The following is a 19,605-nucleotide window of genomic DNA, read 5'->3' as shown; positions in this document are numbered from 1 at the left end:
TCCATAAGATTAATAGGGAGGGACCAGCCCACTGGAGTGGTGCTATCCTTGAGATGTTAGTCTTAGGTCCTATAAGAAAGCAGGCTGATCCAGCCATGGTTAGAAAACCAGGAAGCAGCCCTCTTCCACGGCCTCTGCATCAGCTCCTGCCTCCAGGTTTCTTCCCTGTTTTTATTCCTGTCCTGGCTTCTTTCTGTGATGAACAGTGATTTGTCAGCATAAGCCTAACAAGCCCTTCCTCCCTCAAGTTTCCTTTGTCATGGTGTTTCATCACAACAATAAAAACCCTAACTAGGATAGAAATTGGTGCCAGGAGTGTGGTATTGCTGTGACAGGCCTGTCTATATTGTCTTGGAAGGATTGTGGAAGGACTTTGGAACTTTGGGCTAGAAAAGTTGTTGAGTGTTGAGAGTTCGTTCAGTGGGCTGTTCTGTTGGAACTTGGGAAACAGAATGTTGAGAGTAATGCAGATCATGGAGAGCTGTATGTATACACTACCTCCTGGCCTTCATTGCATTGTTTAGTTTATGTTTGCCTTTAGGCCAAAAGGAAAATGCATGTGGTTTAAAAAGAAATGAGAAAAGGCAAATAGTAAAGCTTTTCAAAGAAGCAAACCTACTGTCCTCACAGATTCCCATTTCATCTTCCTCTCTGATGTACACTCTCCAGGTTAGTTAGTAATTCTAAAGGAACAGAAAGCATTGTTTTTTTCCATGATAAATAATAGTGTAGAAACTTTAAAGAACAATTTTAGGCAATGAAAGTCTTTTTATTGAAATTTACTAATATGTATAAAATACCTTAAAAGGCGATTGATAGGCCCACAAACCTTGTCAGTATTTACTTAATTTTTTCATTTGTAGGCAAATCACGGCACAATGTCTGTACAAATCTTTTCTTCGATGTCTTTAATTATTAACTTAATAATGATTTAAATCTCGCTGCATCTTGTTTTATATAAATTATTGCCTTGAATTTCATAACGACATTCAGGCCAGGTATGATAAATGTCTCTTTTTCCACACTAGAAATGAGACCATGCACAGTCTGTTAACTGGTGTCCTACAGATCACAGACTGTGATGAAGCTCAGCTTTAATCATTTACTTCACACAGTCTAGAATCATCAGAGAAAGAGTCCCAATGAGGGATCGTCTAATCAAACTGGCCTGTGGATATGTCTGTGGGAGGTTGTCATAGTTATGTTAATTGATGTAGAAGACCCAGCCTAGAAGTGAGTGGCACCACTTCCTGGGTTTGGCTCCTGAGTTGTAAAAGAGTATTGAAAATAAACTGAGCAGAAGTATGCATACGTCAATATCCATTCATTCGCAGCCCTAGACTGTGCATGTGGCTAATGGCTTCATATGCCTCCCTTAGCCTCCTCACCAATGATGGACCATAACTTCAAACTTGCTTTTGTCTGCGTATTTTATCACAGCAATAGAAATAAATATATTTATTTTAAATTAATTATTAAAATTATTAAATTAATAATTAAAATATTAATATATTTTAAATATATATTTATAATGTGTTTATTATATTATTATTCTAATAAAAATAACACTGGTTCTGAGGAGGTGGGATCATTGTTGTGAGGAACATAATGTGCTTCTTCTGCTACCTGATCTATTTTATGACTGTAATTTGGAAAAGTTTGGCACTTTGGGCTAGAAAAGCTGGTGGTAGGGATTAATGTGCAGTTCTGGTGGGAGCTTGGAAGGCCATAATGTTATGAAGAACGTGGGGAGTAGAAGCCTGCCATGATGTTTCAGAGAACAAAGACTGTTGGGAACTGAGTTAGAAGCCATTTGTCCTGTGACTTGAAACTCTGAGTGAAACTGGAAATATAAACAATGGATTGATTCATTTGACAGAGCAACCATCAAGGCACTGTGGTATTCAGGTTGGTGCTGCCACTGCGGAAATTGGAGTGCCGCACTGGGCATCAGATGAGTGTTTTCACAGGGTCAAGACTCAGATGTGGATAGAGCTGTGGTCCAAGAGGAGCCAGGATAGATCTCAGGGGGCTGGCTCCAAACTAGGCACTGTTGTAAACACTGTTCACATGGTACTGCATTTGAAGTATGAAGCATGAAAGATTTGGGGAGTCATGGTGAGCAGCTGAGGCTAGGCACTGTGGGACAGAGTCGGAGTCCCTGCAGAGAGGCCCTAATGCTCTATTTATAGCCCATTGAATGAAGCTATAAAGATTCAATTGCAATAGAGACCCCAGAATATTTGAAATCTGGTGTCCTGGGGCATCCACCATGGAAAGCCGCAGATGTGGAATGATCTGACCTAAGCCTGGGGAGAAGCTGTGAGATACAGGTAGCAGGACCAGAGGAGTAGGCTACTTTGGAACTCAGATTCTATCACAAATCCCAGATGTTGGATATGGAGGTATAAGAATTGCTGCTTTTTCCTGTTGAATTTTTGGAGGACAAATTTGAATGTGACTGTTTTATGTCCCACTTCATTTATTCTGTGCCATTCTATGTTAAAAGAATATGGCTTGATTAAAATTTTGCAGGCATTTAGAGGTAAGAGACTTTGAACTCTTAAGGTGTCTTAATTTTTGGAGGCTGAGGATTTTAAAGTTGGACTCTATTTTATGTCAGACAAGAAACAGGAGGTTGTGCCTTAAAGGCGGTGTGTCCGAGTGCCGAGTTAAGAGGGAGTGCGGGGAGTGGTGGTCAGTTATAAGTGCTCCCTTGACACAGTGTAGAATTAACTATATGGGGTTGTCTTGAGTGCGTTAATTGATATGGGGAGACATGACCTAAAGGTAGGTAGCCCTGTCCCCTGGGTCTAGGCCCTAAGTTACAGGAAAGGAAGCAACTGGAGCAGAGCACAGACATTTATTCATTCTCTCTGCTCTTAACTACAGATGAAATGTAACCATCTGCTTCACATTCCTGCCTTGACTTCCCCACGGTGATGGAATCCTGAACTGAAGAAATCCTTTATCCCCTAAAGGGCCTTTTGTTGGAGTATTTTATCACAGCACTGAAATGAAATCAAAACTCAGGCTCTGTACTTGAACCACAGAAACCTGACTCCAGCACCCACACCTGAAACCCTTTCCCTCTGCTGCTTTTCCAGTTGTTGCCTGCTCTGGGTTTCTCTGTTTAACAGCTCTTTTTAAATATATATATATACATTTTTTTTAGACCAAGGCTGATAAAAATTTCAGAACTGAGAACTATGATGAACACTTGGAAGTATTCAGAGCCATCAACCAAGAGAAGACCTGGAATTTTAATGCAAATTTGGCCCTAAAATTTTCACCCACCGAAGTACCTGAAAAGGGAGCTGGGGGAGTCTCCCCAACAAAACACTCTTCAAAACCTACAGACATTTCAGCTAAATTTAAACTTTCATATTTGATGGGAAAAAATTTTCGACGACTATCATCTTATTTTTCGCATTCGGTAAGAACTGGATACATTCATCTAGCATGTGATGGGGCATGTTTCAAACTAACTAACTCTCTCTTTAAGGCAACAGGAAATGCAAGCAAAACACAGCAAACCTTCAATGAGATATTTAGAATAGGAAGCAAACTGCTAAGGGTAGGGAACTCTCAGATGCCACACAGTAGTCAGTGCCATCATCAACACTGAGTGTTAGCAACTGGGACATGTTCTAAAGGTTCAGAGCATACTGTGTGACGAAGACCTAAGTGTCAGGACATTCTATTTAACCATCACCATGGTTATTAATACAATGAAGAATTAATCTGGAGGACTTTGCTTCTTTGTCCCATGGCCCTAGAGTGATGCCTATGTGTTTACTGTAAAGCCTGTCTGTGAAGCAACTGTGCTCACCGAGAGACCAGATCCTGGGGTCAGACTCCATCTTAGAGAACCTGACCTAAAGTTGAACCGAGTTAACCATCAAGCTAAGCTGGGGGAGGAGGGGGGGTTAGCACCAGTTTCCTGGTTTACTCCCAAACAAACCTGTGCCTCCAGGTTACTGTCCCTGGCGCTTCACTTCCTGACAACCACCAATCAGGAGGAAAGCAGAAGTTAAGTTTATGGTTTGGCTCCCAGCAGCAGCCAATTATTTTAAAGGGCAACAAAATTCCATAACAGACCACCAATCAAATGTGTGTCAGGCTAAAAACACTTGCTTGATTGCTTACCCCTATAAACATTTGCTTGAAACTGGGCTAGGGTCAGTGGAGAGCCCAAGCTCCAGCTTGGGTAAAGACCCTTGTGTGATTGCACTAGAATCAGCTCCTTGGTGGTCTTTTGGGACTTGCACTTACACATCCTGTCCACAAAATTGATTAGCTTACTTTGTAATCGCTTGTCTAGACTGAGGCTTTAGAAAATATTTCTGCTTTTATATTTATGGCAGATTTCAAAGTTCGTTTCCCCACCTTTAGAATAAATGTTAGGTATCCTTTTCAGAATTGGTGTGACAGTGGCCAAAGGCTTCTGCTCCCTTTCCTGATGTTGTCACCACCTCCTTAGACACATCATCTGCGTTGGTACAAGTAACAATTCACTCTCACTACTTATATGGTGCTTAATTGTACAATCAGTCTGCCCAAATCTGCACATTCATCCCCTCGGAGTTGGAAATCTTTTAGTTCATCTCTTTCTTTCTTAATTGTAGACTCACTGTGTGGCCAGGCATTTTTCCTTAGAATGCTTTTTTTTTTTTAAATCAAGCCAACAGAATCTTACCATTGACGGAAGGTGCCAGCCATAAATAATAAATAGAACAGCAAAGAGAGTCGGCTATCCAGTCTTGAGAAATTGATTGGTGCTATGGAGGAGATAAAGGTGAAGAAGTTAAGGGAAAGCAGGATTGGGTAGCAAGCAACAGTGCCAGAAAGAAGGCTCATGAGGGGACTTCATTTAGAAGATGAAATCAGAGCAGAGACTTAAGGGAGATGTCACCAAACAGATGAATTAAAGATAGTGTTTCTGGAAAAAGGTCTATTAAAGTCTGGGTTCAAAGGTAGAAAGAGTCTGATGGAATGATTCTGTCACACTGAACCAGAAAATGTTTTGAAAGGACACTTTAATTGTATTACACAGAGCCTCAAAGCTCACTGTAAAGGGTGATTTTTTTTCCTCTGTAACAGGGGTTTTGGCTCAACTATTGACATTCATGACTCTACCTAAAATGGCCACCTTGGGTATTCTGTTAGGAAAAGATCGGTTGGGCATGAAAAGAGTAAGCATAAGAATGGTGTTTTTAAAAGTTAATGCAGGAATCCAGATGGAAAGTTTAGAAGAAAAAAAAAGTTCCCATCAAATCCGATTGCAGTGTTTGGAGCCTAAGTCATTTGAATGATGGAGTTGCTAACAGGGAACCTTTCAGACAAAGTAGGCTGAAAGGAAGATCGATTGGGATTAAGTTTAGTTAGATTAAGAAAAAGCAGTCTGTTAGATGTTCAGTTGATGTTCAATTGATGTTCAATTGAAGGTGCCAGGTAGGAAGAAGTTGTTGGAAGTCTAGTGTTTGGAAAAATATCCAAATTTAAGTTATAATTTTAAGAGGCTTTGAGAGACAGATGATGCTTCAACTCATGGGGCTTTGTGGGACAAACCACATGTTTGGAATAAGTAATAATAATAAATACTCAAATAAAAAAATAAAATAAAGACATGCTTGGAAAACTTTACTCTATAAAACTGTAAAAGAAGAAAAGCTGGAAGCAAGGTGTGTGGTGCCCTTGAGTCTTGCTATTCAGTGTGGTCGATGGGTCAGCAGACCCTCTGATTCCACCTAGACAGACTAAGTCAGAACTACATGATGACAAGATACCAAGGGTGACCTGCTCATCTTTTTCAGCTTGATAAGTCCAACTCTCCGAACCAGACAATTAACTGTGTCAAATATGCTCACGGGTCAGAAATGAGGATGGTAATCACTGGCCTTAGGATTATGAAGGTCCTTGGAAACCTTGACCAGAATAGATTTGTCTTTGTCAGGGCTGCTTAATGACTAAATTAGATTTAAGCACGTGGAGATAGCTCAGTGGTAGAGTGTCTGCATAGCATGTTTAAGGCTCTGAGTCATTTTTAACATACTCCTTCCCCTATTAAAAAATAGATATTAAAAATGGATGAAAGAGAAAATAGGGAAAAAAGGGGAGTTAGGAATAGAACGTATAAAGAAGGTTTTCAGGCTCTGGTGTGTCTAATGAGGGTTAGGAAATGGGTAGCAGCTGGTGAGGCACATAGGACCCAAAAAGAAAAGTGTTTTACTGTTTTAAGATAAAAGAAAGAACAACCGATTTGGGTGGAAATGATCTAAGACTTACTTTTGAAATCAGTTGAGCCAAAGAATGTCACATCTATTTTATTCCAAATCCCATGATGCAGTTCTCATTTTGACAGTAATTAAAAAAGGGGGTGGGGGGACTTCTGTTTCATTTTGCTCATCTTTGAGACTCCACTGAGAAACAGTATGTAGCTCAGAAAACGGGGATGTCATTATGGTCGCTGCTGTATGAAGTGAGTTCCTGTAAGTATCTTGTTAGGTATATTTATCCATGAGGGCTTAGAAGCCATACCAAAAAAATAAAATAAAAAATAAAAAAATAGAAAGCACATGCCTTCAAACACAGAACATAGATCTTCAAACAAGATTGATTTCCTATCAAGTGAGAAGCAACCACTGACCAGATTTCTCCTGTGACAGCTTAGTTTTCTCTGTTACTATGAGGGGGATCATGCAATATGCATTCCTTTGTGTAGAACTGATTTTTATTCACCGCGTACTTGAGATTATTTGTTACGTGTGTCAAGTAGTTTGTTTCTTTTGACTGATAATTCAAAACTCCCGTTGTATGGATACAGCACTATCTACTTAAGAACGCCTCTGTTAATGGATCTTTGGGCTCTTTCGCCTCTGAAGCTCTTCTGAGTATTGCTATGAAATTCCAAAGCAGATCCTTCGGTATGCATTGAAAAGTGGCACTGCTGATCATGGGGGCCAACGAGTGTTTAACTTTATGAGAAATGACCAGGCAGGAAGGTCAGTGTCTGCCTAACCATGTCTGAGATCTTCATTTGCTGAAGAACATCATCACCAGCAATGGTTTGTTTGCTCATTCTGATGAGGTCTTCTGTAGTAGTCACTGCTCGTCAAGATAGCATGATTTGTTTGCATGATAGTGATAAAAGTCATATCTCTCTTCTTCAACTGTTTTTCATCAAAGAAAAAGATGTTTGTGCACTTGAGAGGAGTGGTTCAACTGGGGAGATTTGTAATGAGGAATCGGGATGTTGTGCTGAGGTCAACTTTCCTGGATGATGTAAAAGCTCTACCAACTTCCTATGAAAAGGGAGAATATTTTGGATTTTTGGAAACCTATGGGACTCACTACAGTACCTCTGGGTCCCTGGGAGGACAATATGAAATGATCTATGTCTTGGATAAAGCTTCCATGAAAGAGAAAGGTATGCCGGGAAATAGAATTCTAGCTACAAATGTAGTTCTGAGTATCATTGCTTTCATTACCCCCTTCAGTAAACTCTTAGAACAAAATAACCTAATAATCTGTCCCTTTGAAAGAATTCTTTTCTGCCCTTCAGCATCTAACAGTCTATCAAATAGTTCATTCATGTCCATTTTAAATAAGCTCGATTGCTCCCAAACTACTCAATAGTATTACTGAGAAACACACCAAATCATATTATAATGGAATGACTATTAATGGGAATATAATATCTAAGGAAATTTTATTTAAGATGCAGAAGGAGGTATAAGAAACAATTCATATAATTTATCTCTTAAGCCTCAGACTAGCTCAATTTATGTATGATAATTGTCTTCCAAAGTATTCTTTGATGTTGGTGGGAACAAAGTGCTCTAAATGTTGCCTTTGAGAAGAAGGAAGGGTCAATATTATAGAACAAATAAAATATGTTAAAGCAAAGTTGAAAATTAGTTTTACTTTATATGGTGGTCATTCTAATATTATGGAGATAGTTCAGTTGAGGCTACAGTGAATAAAACTTTGTTACACTCAAAACCACGGGGCAAAGGTAACATCCTGCTTCACCCGTGCGTCCTGTAGAGTTGGGAGATATCTTGGGCCTAAAGATTCATCCAATTCTTTCAAGAATAACGTAGATGTGCTGGAGAGATAGCTCAGAGTTTAAGAGCACTGGCTGTTCTTCCAGAGGTCCTAAGTTCAATTCCCAGCAACTAGGTGGTGGCTCATAACCAGGTATAATGAAATCTAGTGCCCTCTTCTGGCATGGAGAAATACATGCAGGCAGAACATTGTATACATAAAAAAAATAAATGAAGAAGAAGAAGGAGGAGGAGGAGGAGGAGGAGGAGGAGGAGGAGGAGGAGAAGGAGAAGGAGAAGGAGAAGGAGAAGGAGAAGGAGAAGGAGAAGGAGAAGGAGAAGGAGAAGGAGAAGGAGAAGGAGAAGGAGAAGGAGAAGGAGAAGGAGAAGGAGAAGGAGAAGGAGAAGGAGAAGGAGAAGGAGAAGGAGAAGGAGAAGGAGAAGGAGAAGGAGAAGGAGAAGAGAAGAAAGTAGGTCAGGTACAGTAATATATGCCTGTAATTTCAGCTACTTAAAGAGCTAAGGTAAAAGGCTTGCTTAAGACCAGAAGTTTGAGACCAGCTGGTTATCACAGAAAGACTTTGTTTCATAAAATAAAAATAATAAAGTAAACTCAAAATGACTGTATTAATAAATCAGAGCCATAGCCAGATGTAGTGGTACATGTCTTTAGTCCCAGCACTTAGGAGGGAGAAAGGCAGGAGGATCTCCATGAGTATTAGGTCAGACTGGTCTACAAAGAGAGTTTCAGAATAAGCAGGGCTATGTAGAGAGACCCATCTCTAAGGAAAAAAAATAACCATTTTTGCCATCAGTGATTATAACTAGTTACACTATTTCATAGATGCCAGCATATCTCCTCTCCATCCTCACAATTGGGTCTCCATGTTGGACAGAGATGTGTTGCTAAGATATACTTTGGTGGCTTCTGTGTGTATCAAGATCACAAGTTAGTAGTTGGAAATGATGAAGAACCTAAGCTCAATACTCTCCCTGTATCAATAAACACTTCTCACATAGACAGATAGTAGAGCCAATTGTTCTTGCTACCTCAGTCTGGTCTTAAGTGTATAGAGGTCTCCCCAGGGACATGCAACATGAAGGTGATTGGCTCACTGTGCTGCCCATGGCTGTATCCATGGTATAGTGAGGTCTCTGTGAGTTCCATGAGTCAAAATGGATTAATAGAATGAGAAGCATAATAGGAATTGAACAACTGGAGCATAAAGGCTCAGCCTGGGTGACCAGAACATAGAGTATCCACCAGTCCAGATGTGTCTTCAAATCCAAGTTCTGCAAATGAGATTCTTACTTCTGAGAAACTCGAAGCTACCTACTTAAATCTACATACCTCTGACCTTCTAAAATGGTCATTGAGCTACTCCAGTGCTTTTGAAGAGGAAACTGCATTTCTGCAGCTAATCTTACATCATTTGCCTATGGAAGGGTCCACTACTGAGGTGGAAAATAAGCTCCCAGGGGTCACCTCATTTTCAGAATTCGAGGCCTCATACTTCTTAAGGATGGGTGTAAAAAAAGTCTAAAATTCTTTCTCCCTGGCCTTGTCTTCTTCCTTTTTTGAATTTTTTTTCAATTCCTTAAAGCCCCCCTTTTCCTTCTCACTGAAAACGACACCAGGTAATTCTTCATTTGTCCCTACAAGTGCACAAGAAATACATATTGGATGAATTAAACTCTAGATTAAGCTTAGTTCCCCTAAATAAAACTTTGCAGGTTTCATAACACATAATATCGTAGGTATGTATATGTATGGGGAGCATCCAAAGGAGAAATATGAATGCAAGTTGAAAGAATCATTACCCTTAAAGGTATGGGTATTGAGGAAGGTCTATTTACCCTTAGAGGATCTTTTGAAATATATCATATATTATAATAAATTACAGACTTCAAGGAATCTAAGGATATAACTGCTTAGATAGGCATAGGTCACACTGAGTTAACTTCCAAGATTGTTATTTGTGAGCATTCATAGTATCAGCCAAAAAGAAGTTGCCACATATTCAAATCATCTGTCCCAAACAAATGGGTACTGTTCTGTGATTCTGTAGAGTCAAATGAAGGTGACTGATATTTCATAAGGTTAATATGAGAATTAAGTTAGTTAACTCATACAAGATGTTTAGAATGCCGTCAGGCATATAATAACCACTCAATGCATGTTAGATGCTGCTTTTTCTTTTGGATATCATATAGGATTCTACTATAAACATGTTGGCTGACCTATATCCTTTTTTAAGCAGGTGGTAAATATAATATATCCTTCGCTACTAAGTTGGCAAGCCGACTAAAAGCCACTAGATTCCCATGAAAGACAAGGCAGGGAGACATGATATTACCTTTGAGTCAATAATGGTGTCTAGGAATGTACATATATTTGTTATAAAATAGTAAAGTTAGAATTTATTTGCAATGTTAATCAGCAATATCAAATAACCTTCATATAAATCTGTAACACAGGTGTTGACCTGAATGACGTAAAACACTGTCTTGGACTTAATCTGGATTTAAATATTCCTCTACAAGACAACTTAATGGATGCATCAGTCACAGCAAGTGTTAATGCAGATGGTTGCATAAAGACAGATAAAGGGAAAATTGGTAAATATGGGCCGGTTGGTTAGAGGGAGACGGGCAGAGCCAAAAGCTAAGAGTATTGGCTCTCATGACGTAATCAACACTCCTTACCATTTTCAGTTAGAAATGTCAGAATCACTCATGGAGAATGATTTTGTGTTCCCTCGGTCACTATGAGCACAAGTAGCCCACAGACACATATCTGTCAGTGACATTGCTGTATGAGGGAGGCATACAGGTCAAGGGGCTGCTCTTTATACATTGATTTGTATATCTTTTGTGGCGATGACAGAAAACTAGGGGTGGAAAAGTGTATTAAGGACCAGTTTCTTTTTCTCCTTACTTTTTTCACAAAGTTTGAAATAGGCTAATGTAGAATCTTATGTCAAGTACCGAGCACAAGACCTAAATCATCTTCTCAGTGTTACTTTCAATTTGGCTTCATCAGCTCACTGTTCCTCAGTACCCAACGGTTGGTGCAACACCTGTTTTGGAACTCTAGATGTCGCCATTAAAATATAACCTCTTGTTAATGTTTAGCAAATTTATAAGCATGAAGGTGTGCTGGAGACATCACATCTTTCCCTAGTTAGAAATACTTAAACTTATTTTGATTTAAACATTTTTATTAAACATTTTATTTAAATTTAAAAAAAATGCTTCTGATTCATCTCTAAGGAGATAACTGTTGGTGAAGGGACTCTAGAGAGGAAAGTCGGCCATTGTTTAAAGCATATCTACTTGTGGATATAATTGGCACTAACAAAGGGAATCACCATCTTACTCCATTAGGTTATTTGAATGACCTTAAATTAGTCATTTCACCACATCACCTCAGATTTCTCAATTTTTGTACCAATGACGATAGAAAAACAAAAATATCTTGTGGTTCTTTTTCAGTTCTAAAACTTCATGACTCTAAAAGTTTTAGAAGTGTTTAGAGTGTTTTAGTTCAGAGAGAAACAAATAAAAGGGAATAGGATTTGAGAGTGGGAACAGCTTTACTTTTATATACTTTTTACACACGAATGTTTCCATGATACCAAGATAATTTAAAGTATACCACACACAATAAAATTATGAAAAAAATTTCAAAAATATATAGAATACACACAAAGTCATGTTAATTTCCATATATGTACTTATATTTATATGATGAGACATAAGTTACCAATTGTCTAGATCAATTGTACCACTGTTATCTTTCAAAAGATAGATGATAGAAATCTACAATTGACTACTGAGGGAAAAAATGCCCTCCTAGATTATGGAGGGGAGATTTATGTGAGTAGTGTTTACAGTTAAATATTTACAATAAGCTATCCTAAAAAAACACTAATACACATTTATCAAATGCTATCCAAATAATGGAGCACGTAGTTGCAAATGCTTCCTTCTTCAAGTTCTCCTTGCTCTTCTAGTCAACATCACCCGCGATAACATCATAGATGACGTCATTTCATTCATAAGAGGAGGGACTAGGCAGCAAGCAATTCTCCTGAAAGAGAAGATTCTCAGAGGAGAGAAGACGGTTGATAAGACGGACTTCGCCAACTGGGCCTCATCCCTGGCAGACGCTCCAGCTCTCATTAGTCAAAGAGTAAGGAATGTTACTTGTTACTTTTTTTTTTTAATTTACATTTCAAATGTTATCCCCTTTCCAGGTTTCCCACTGGAAACCCCTATCCCATCCCCCCTCCAGCTGCTTCTATGAGGGTGCTCCCCATTCACCCACCCACCCACTCCCACTTCCCTGCCCTGGCATTCCCCTACACTGAGGCATCAAGCCTTCACAGGAACAAAGGCCTCTCCTCACACTGATGACAGACAAGGCCATCCTCTGCTACACATGCAGCTGAAGCCATGGGTTCCTCCATGTGTACTCTTTGGTTGGTGGTTTAGTCCCTGGGAGCTCTGGGGGGTCTGGTTGGTTGATATTGTTGTTTTTCCTGGGGGTTGCAAACCCCTTCAGCTCCTTCAGTCCTTTCTCTAAATCCTCCACTGGGGAACCTGTGCTCAGTTCAATGGTTGGCTTCGAGCATCTGCCTCTGTATTTGTCAGGCTCTGGAAGAGCCTCTCAGGAGACAGTTATATCAGGCTCCTGTCAGCAAGCACTTGTTGGCATCCACAATAGTGTCTGCATTTGGTGACTGTATATGGGATGGATCTCCAGGTGGGACATCTCTGAATGGCCTTTCCTTCAGTCTCTGCTCCACACTTTGTTTCCGTATTTCCTCCCATAAATATTTTGTTCCCCCTTAAGACAGAAGATCCTGTCTTTTTCTTACTACACATCCCAATAAGTTCAGACAACTGTTGCCTTTGTAAGACAGAGGTGTCCATATTCAGATGCCCTCATCTGGCTTCTGTGAAAAGAACAGGAAAAAAAAAAAAAAAAAAAGGCATGGGCTAGTGTCAGACAACCTGAATAAATTCCTGCTGCTATCTGCCACTCCCTGGATGGGAGCCATTTCTGACTTCTACAACACTAAATTCTACAGCGCTCCAAGTATTCTTGAGGATTTATTATAACTGTTCAGAGTCTATAGCACAGGTTGGCACAAGACAGTCACCAAGAATGGATAGTTCTCTTCGGTCAACCTTTGACTCTCTTGTCTTCCCTGGGTATCATGTATCATCTCCCACCCAGGCATCATGACTCATCTGAGAGTCATGAAATGGATGTTCATAACGCTCTGACAAACATAAAACCAAAGATGAATCATTCTTGTGGTCAGAGAACCAATCCCCTCCCTCTCTCTTTCTTATTGTCCAACTTCAGTGATCCTCCTGCCTCCTTGAGTGGCTGAAATTACAAACATGCTCCTTTTCTGATTTTTTGTTTTGTTTTGTTTTGATTCTGTTTTATCAAGCTGGGTCTAACTCTGTAGCCTGGCTTGCCTTGAACTCTCAAAAATCCTACCTTAACCTCCCAAGTGCTAGGAATATAGATGTGAATCCCCAGAGCTATCTCCTTTTTTTCTATAATTGTAATAATATTCAATCTAGGAAATCCTGAGTCTGCAACCTTCTTCCTCTTGAAGGGAGGGGAATGACATTTTACCATTGTAAAGATCTAATTACTGATGCTGTTTGGCTGCATCTTTCCACTTACTAAAAAATGTTTCCCCCACACCGGTATTGTTAGAAAGCAGTTTTTTACTTGCTTTTGTAGCTTTCAACTTTCCCTGTGCCTTACGATTTCTTCTTTCCAGTCCAATTTATCTTTATTCACAATGTCAGTTTTATTATATTTTACAAATGCTGACATTTTTTTGATAGTACTAGTTTTTTAAGAATTTTACTTCCTTGCTCTATTTTATTGCCTTTAAAGAGTTAATTAGAGCCACTCAAACTATTTCACTTACAGGAAGGAAGAACTCAGAAACTGAAAATTGCAATCAATTTCTGCATTTTGGTTGTAGACCTGAAGCCTTCAGTAGAGGTGCACATATAACTTCACACAAGTTTGTGAAGCTAAAGTAGGAGGATTTCAAGGTCAAGATCTGCCTAGTCACCTCAGAGAAACTCTGTCTTAAAATTGAAAATAAAGGTGGAAGGAAGGAAGGAAGGAAGGAAGGAAGGAAGGAAGGAAGGAAGGAAGGAAGGAAGGGAGAGAGGGAGGGAGGGAGGAAGGAAAAAGAAAGAAGGGAAAGAAGATGGATGGATGGATGGATGGATGGATGGATGGATGGATGGATGGATGGATGGATGGGTGGATGGAGAGATGGATGGATAGATAGATAGATAGATAGATAGATAGATAGATAGATAGATAGATAGATAGATAGATAGATGATAGATAGATAGATAGGTAGGTAGGTAGATAGGTAGACTGATGATGTAAGCATGACCCCATGAGTTAAGCTAGAACAACATCAACAAAAAAGGTACCCGCCCATTAGACAAATGAAAATGAAAAAATTGGGTTGTATAAGAAAATAAGATCAAAAGAAGCCCATTTGTTAAATATAAATTATATTCAAATCCACTATTATTGATTCAGTAAATAAAATTTTAGCCAGAAGATTTTAAGTAGGAAAAGAATCGAAGACCCAGCAGATGACGTCAATCAGGCTTGTCCTCTCAGCTCTGTAAAACAAGTTCAGTCTGTCCTTTACAAAGGGATCCAAGGCTGGTCTCTGGTAAACAGTGCAGCATGTTTTAGAGCTGTCAATTCACATCTGCAGGAATAAAGGCTCTGCTGAAATGTCCCCACTGTATTTACTAGAATATTCAAAGATACTCATTACCTCAGTTAACACAATGCTTCTGGCTAGGCCCAACATGTAGTGTATCCTGTTTACAATTCAGATCTCCAGATTAGTAAAGATTCTGTCCACTCTAGTTGTTTAAGTTTCCTCCTTCATAAATTGAAAGCCTACTTAATTCACATCAATGTCCTACCTAGAGAAATGGCAGCTGTATTGTCCTAAGCACAACTTTGTAAGTGTATCTTCTTACAGAGAACATTTTGAAAAGGAGAAATTGTTATAGTTTTGGTTGAATTCCCTGGGTATTTTTAAATCCCCAAAGAGAAATGAAATACAATTACATTTGACCTTCAAGCACAGTATGGTAACATCTACCTGTAATCCCATCTATTCATTAGGATGATGTAGAGGAATGACAAGTTTAAAGTCAGTCCTAAGCAACCTAATGAGATCTTGTCTCAAAAAGAAAAAAATGGATCTTCAGGGAATACTTGCCTAGCATCATAGACAATGACCTATGCTCAACACCCAGGTGACACACACACACACACACACACACACACACACACCAAGTTTAACCTTGAAATAGATTCTAAGGAGTTTTGCTCTTACAAACCTTGTGGAAGTGGAACTTGGGGTGACTGGTTACTTATTTCAGCCGTACTTCTGTCTGTGACTGGCCGTACTCCTTTAGGTGAGGAGGAGGATTCTTTTGTCTGTAGACAACGTGTCAAGCACTAGGGATGCTCTTAATACCAAAATAATTATCTTTTGTAATCATACAAAACTCTACAGACTCTCTCCCTACTACCCTAAACCATTACATTGTATTTAATCTTCTTTAGCAAATTAAACCAATCAGTGATCTACATACTTAGATTGCCAGGTTCATCTTGGAAGAACAACCAAGAAGCCACGTTCTGCTAAGTAAAACAATTGATGAGTGTGATATGATGATAGTGATGTATGTTGTTTCCTGTACGAAAGAGACCATAGTGGTTCTATACTAGAGCTTTCGATATTCTGATATCCAGCTCTTGGCCTCTCTCCATACAGAGCATATAGGCTGGCTTATTTTCCTGTATTTACTTTTGTCATAGTCTTTGACTTTCAGAAAAAGATGTTAATTGTACTTTCAGTTTGCTTGTATCCTGACACCAATATTCTACATCTCATCTCCAAAGACTAGCTGAACTTTGAGGGGTGTTTTTCCCCTTTATATCCCCAGTTACAATCAAATCCTTAGGATGTCAGCAGAGAGAAACTACATCTACAGACTACTACAGAGATACGAAGCTTACAACTTCTGCCAAAGCAATAGCAGCTTCATGAGTATAGCTGCAATTTAATACACTGGATTCCTGTAAGGTTTTCTTTGGCCATTATAAGAAACACGATTATGTAAGCCTGCTTCATTTTCTAAAAGGATGTTATGTAATACAATGTTCTTTTTATGGGAACTCATGGGAGATATTAGTCCTTAATCTCATTTTGATTCTCCTGGATTTCTCATATCCCTGGGATTGATAAATTCCATTGTGTGTTATTCAGTGAACTAGAAGATATAGCCACATTAGTGCAAATGGATGTGTTCTTCTGGCTTGAATTGTATTCCCTGGTATTCGGATCTTCTGCCCCTCAGCTTGGTTGTCCTTAGCTTTTGTTTTTCACTTTCCCATTTCATATCAGACACACACTGGGTGTTGCTGACAACTAGTGCCTTTATGAGCCAGATGTTAGCACTCTGAGGGCTATAGCCGTAATGGCAGAGTAAAAGTTGTGTCTAACTCTCTTGTATTGGGTAAAAGGTAATTCTCATTCTATTATGAAACCACATTGGTACACATTGTTAATTACTTTGGATGTCTGGAAGAGATATTAATGTGATTAACATTAAACTTAGTATTTTAGCAAGTTTCATGATAAACTGTGTCCACTTAAATATATCTACGGTGACAAGGGAGCTAGTGAGTATGGGAGAAAAACTCAAAACCTTTTTTTACTTAATAGAAAGCAAACTTGGTCATAAAAAAGTGGGGTATGAAGAACGGCTTGAGGGCTACATGGGAACTCTCCCGTCTGCCTGTGGTAGTTTTGACTCCAGGATTTAAGCTTCTTTGAAACTGTCACTGCAGCGCGTCCTTCATCTTTATCTCTTTGAACACTGTTTAGATAGTTTTATCCAAACCATTTCCTCCATGCCCTCTATTCCTGTATCTTAGATTGTCTGGCCTTGACTTTCTTTTGAAGGCAAAACAAGATAAATATCTTTTCTCAAAATCCAAAACAACTATCATATGCTTACCCTGTTTGTGCCAATGTGGCAGATTTGGGAAAAGGTTCTTTCTTCTATATAAATAGAACAGAACTGAAATAGGAGTTAGGGTACTATGTAACCAAAACCATATTAGTGGACACTTGATATGCCTTAGTAGTTCTTGACATAGTGTGGATGTGAGCCCATTCTCCCTTAAAAGTATTGCAAATAACATCTTCCACTTTAGGCTTCTTGCTGGCTTGATGATATGGTTGATAACATATGCCTCCCTCATTCTTTTTCACTTTTAAATGTAACCTCCATGATAGCATGCATCAAGAGTACTTTTCATCACTAGCATACCCTCAAAGGTTAACATCATATTGAGCAATAAGTTTCTCTCGACAAATGAACTAATGTTGTCAGTGATTGAGTGAAGGGTGTTTTACAAGTTCTGCAGAAAAAGACATAAGATTGAATATTTTCTTTCTTGCAGATGTCCCCTATATATAATCTCATTCCTTTGAAAATAAAAGATGCATACATAAAGAAGCAAAATTTGGAAAAGGCTGTTGAAGACTATATAGATGAATTCAGTACTAAAAAGTGCTACCCATGTCAAAATGGAGGTACTGTGATTCTTCTGGATGGACAGTGCCTGTGCTCCTGCCCAATGATGTTTAGGGGAATAGCCTGCGAAATCCATCAAAAAATATAGCCTTCAGGTGAGATGAATTTATTTTGATATTACTGAGGACAAGAATATCCATCTCATGGTTAGTTAATATGAAAATGAGCTCTTAAGTTACTTTTTTTAAAGATCTATTTATTTTATGTATATGAGTACACTGTGGCTATACAGATAGTTGTGAGCCTTCATGTAGTTCTTGGGAATTGAATTTAGGACCTCTGCTTGCTCTGGTCAACCCCACTCACTCTAGTCAGCCTCGCTCTTTCAGTCCCTGCTCACTCTGATCCAAAGATTTATTTATTACTATAAATAAATACACTGTTGCTGTCTTCAGACACACAAGAAGAGGGAGTCAGATCTCATTATGGGTGTTTATGAGCCACCATGTGGTTGCTGGGATTTGAACTCAGGACCTTTGGGAGACAGTCAGTGCTCTGACCAGCTGAGTCATCTCACCAGCCCTTTTTTTAAATAAAAGATTTGTTTATTATTTTATATAAGTACGCTGTAGCTGTCTTCAGATGCACCAGAAGAGGGCATCAGATCTCGTTACGGATAGTTGTGAGCCACCATGTAGTTGCTGAGATTTGAACTCAGGACCTTCAGAATTAAATTACTTTTTAAAGAACTCTCATGCTCTATCACATAAAGTCTAAATATATTACTATTTTTTGCGTAGTGAATGTTGACAAATTAGCCCTCATGTTCTCTCTATATTATTTAAACAGATGGATAGATAGATAGATAGATAGATAGATAGATAGATAATTGTGGTTAATGTATTACTCTCTCTTTCCCTTTCCCTTTCTTTTGTGCTTGCATTGCTTCCTTCCTTTCTTTCCTTTCTTCTTTCAGTCTCCTGGTTATTGTAATTTATAGGCAGGATACATACGTTCAATCCTGAACCCAAGTCAATTACCATCTCTAGTGAAAGCTTTCTAATTTCCCTAGGAATTAATTCTCTGCTTAAGCATTTCCCTTCAGTTTCCCTTGGTGATTGCAGCATACATTACCTTGACCCTCCCAACACCACGTGAACAATATCTCCTTCTAGTTTAAAGATGTGCTTCACCCTCATGTCTTAAATATCACTGTAGCTTGGCTGCCTGGACACTGGACTGCGTCACAACAGATAATAGTGGAAGGATATATGCATGAGTTTAGGGGCCCCAAGTTGAAGCCCTATTCAACATTAAGACTTGACATCCTTTTGTTTTCTACAGGAAACAAAGCAGACCCTGGTTCACATGGAAGGGGAGGAAAAAAAAAGGACAAAAAAAAAAAAAATCCCAGGACTTTCCAACTTAGCATCCTACCCTGGAGCTAATCCTCACTGCCAAGTGGAAAGCAGCTTGTTTCATGGAAATCCTACCAACCTCTGATGTTGTCTGTTTTAATCTACAGTGCCTTTCTCCCCTCTTTAATGCCTATAATGCTTCCATTTTTTCATTCCCTAATGAAGAGTCAGCAGTGAGATATGCCCGGGCTGCCTTTTCCCACAGGCAATGCCAATCTCCCGCTAATAAAACAAAATTAAATTAAAAACAGAATGTTGTGCTAAAAGGCTTCAAGTCACTGCCAAGCTGCATTGTAGGATTAATATATTCCACCCGTCCCATTACCAAGTCTGCACCATGTAATTTAGCTCCTATTTACGTAGTTGTTTCATTTGCTTGTTCGTTTATATGTGCATGCGCTCATTTGGAAGATGCCGAACACCTACCACATGCCCAGCGTTCCGCTCCTGTGAGGCTTTGATGTCCAACTTAACTCTTAAGTGTCTGGGAGGAAGGGCTGCAG

General features: G+C 39.1%; 1 protein-coding gene across 1 annotated transcript in view; it reads left to right on the top strand.

Annotated features, from left to right (window-relative positions):
- The window catches only part of C9 (complement C9), a 52,058-nt gene extending 32,703 nt beyond the window's left edge, over nucleotides 1-19,355 (top strand). The window contains exons 6-11 of the mRNA XM_021183552.3: nucleotides 3,176-3,436; nucleotides 7,189-7,429; nucleotides 10,527-10,667; nucleotides 12,065-12,243; nucleotides 17,611-17,839; nucleotides 19,029-19,355. Coding sequence (XP_021039211.1) covers nucleotides 3,176-3,436; nucleotides 7,189-7,429; nucleotides 10,527-10,667; nucleotides 12,065-12,243; nucleotides 17,611-17,832 — 1,044 coding nt within the window. The 3' untranslated portion in view covers nucleotides 17,833-17,839; nucleotides 19,029-19,355. The remainder of the gene's footprint in view (nucleotides 1-3,175; nucleotides 3,437-7,188; nucleotides 7,430-10,526; nucleotides 10,668-12,064; nucleotides 12,244-17,610; nucleotides 17,840-19,028) is intronic.
- The last annotated feature ends 250 nt before the right edge of the window (nucleotides 19,356-19,605 follow it).

This window comes from Mus caroli, unplaced genomic scaffold, assembly GCF_978045245.1.
Source record: "Mus caroli unplaced genomic scaffold, Mus_caroli_1 scaffold_16, whole genome shotgun sequence".
Lineage (NCBI taxonomy): Eukaryota > Metazoa > Chordata > Mammalia > Rodentia > Muridae > Mus > Mus caroli.
The sequence above is the reverse complement of the archived record's forward strand: the minus strand, read 5'-3'. Positions and strand labels throughout refer to the sequence as shown.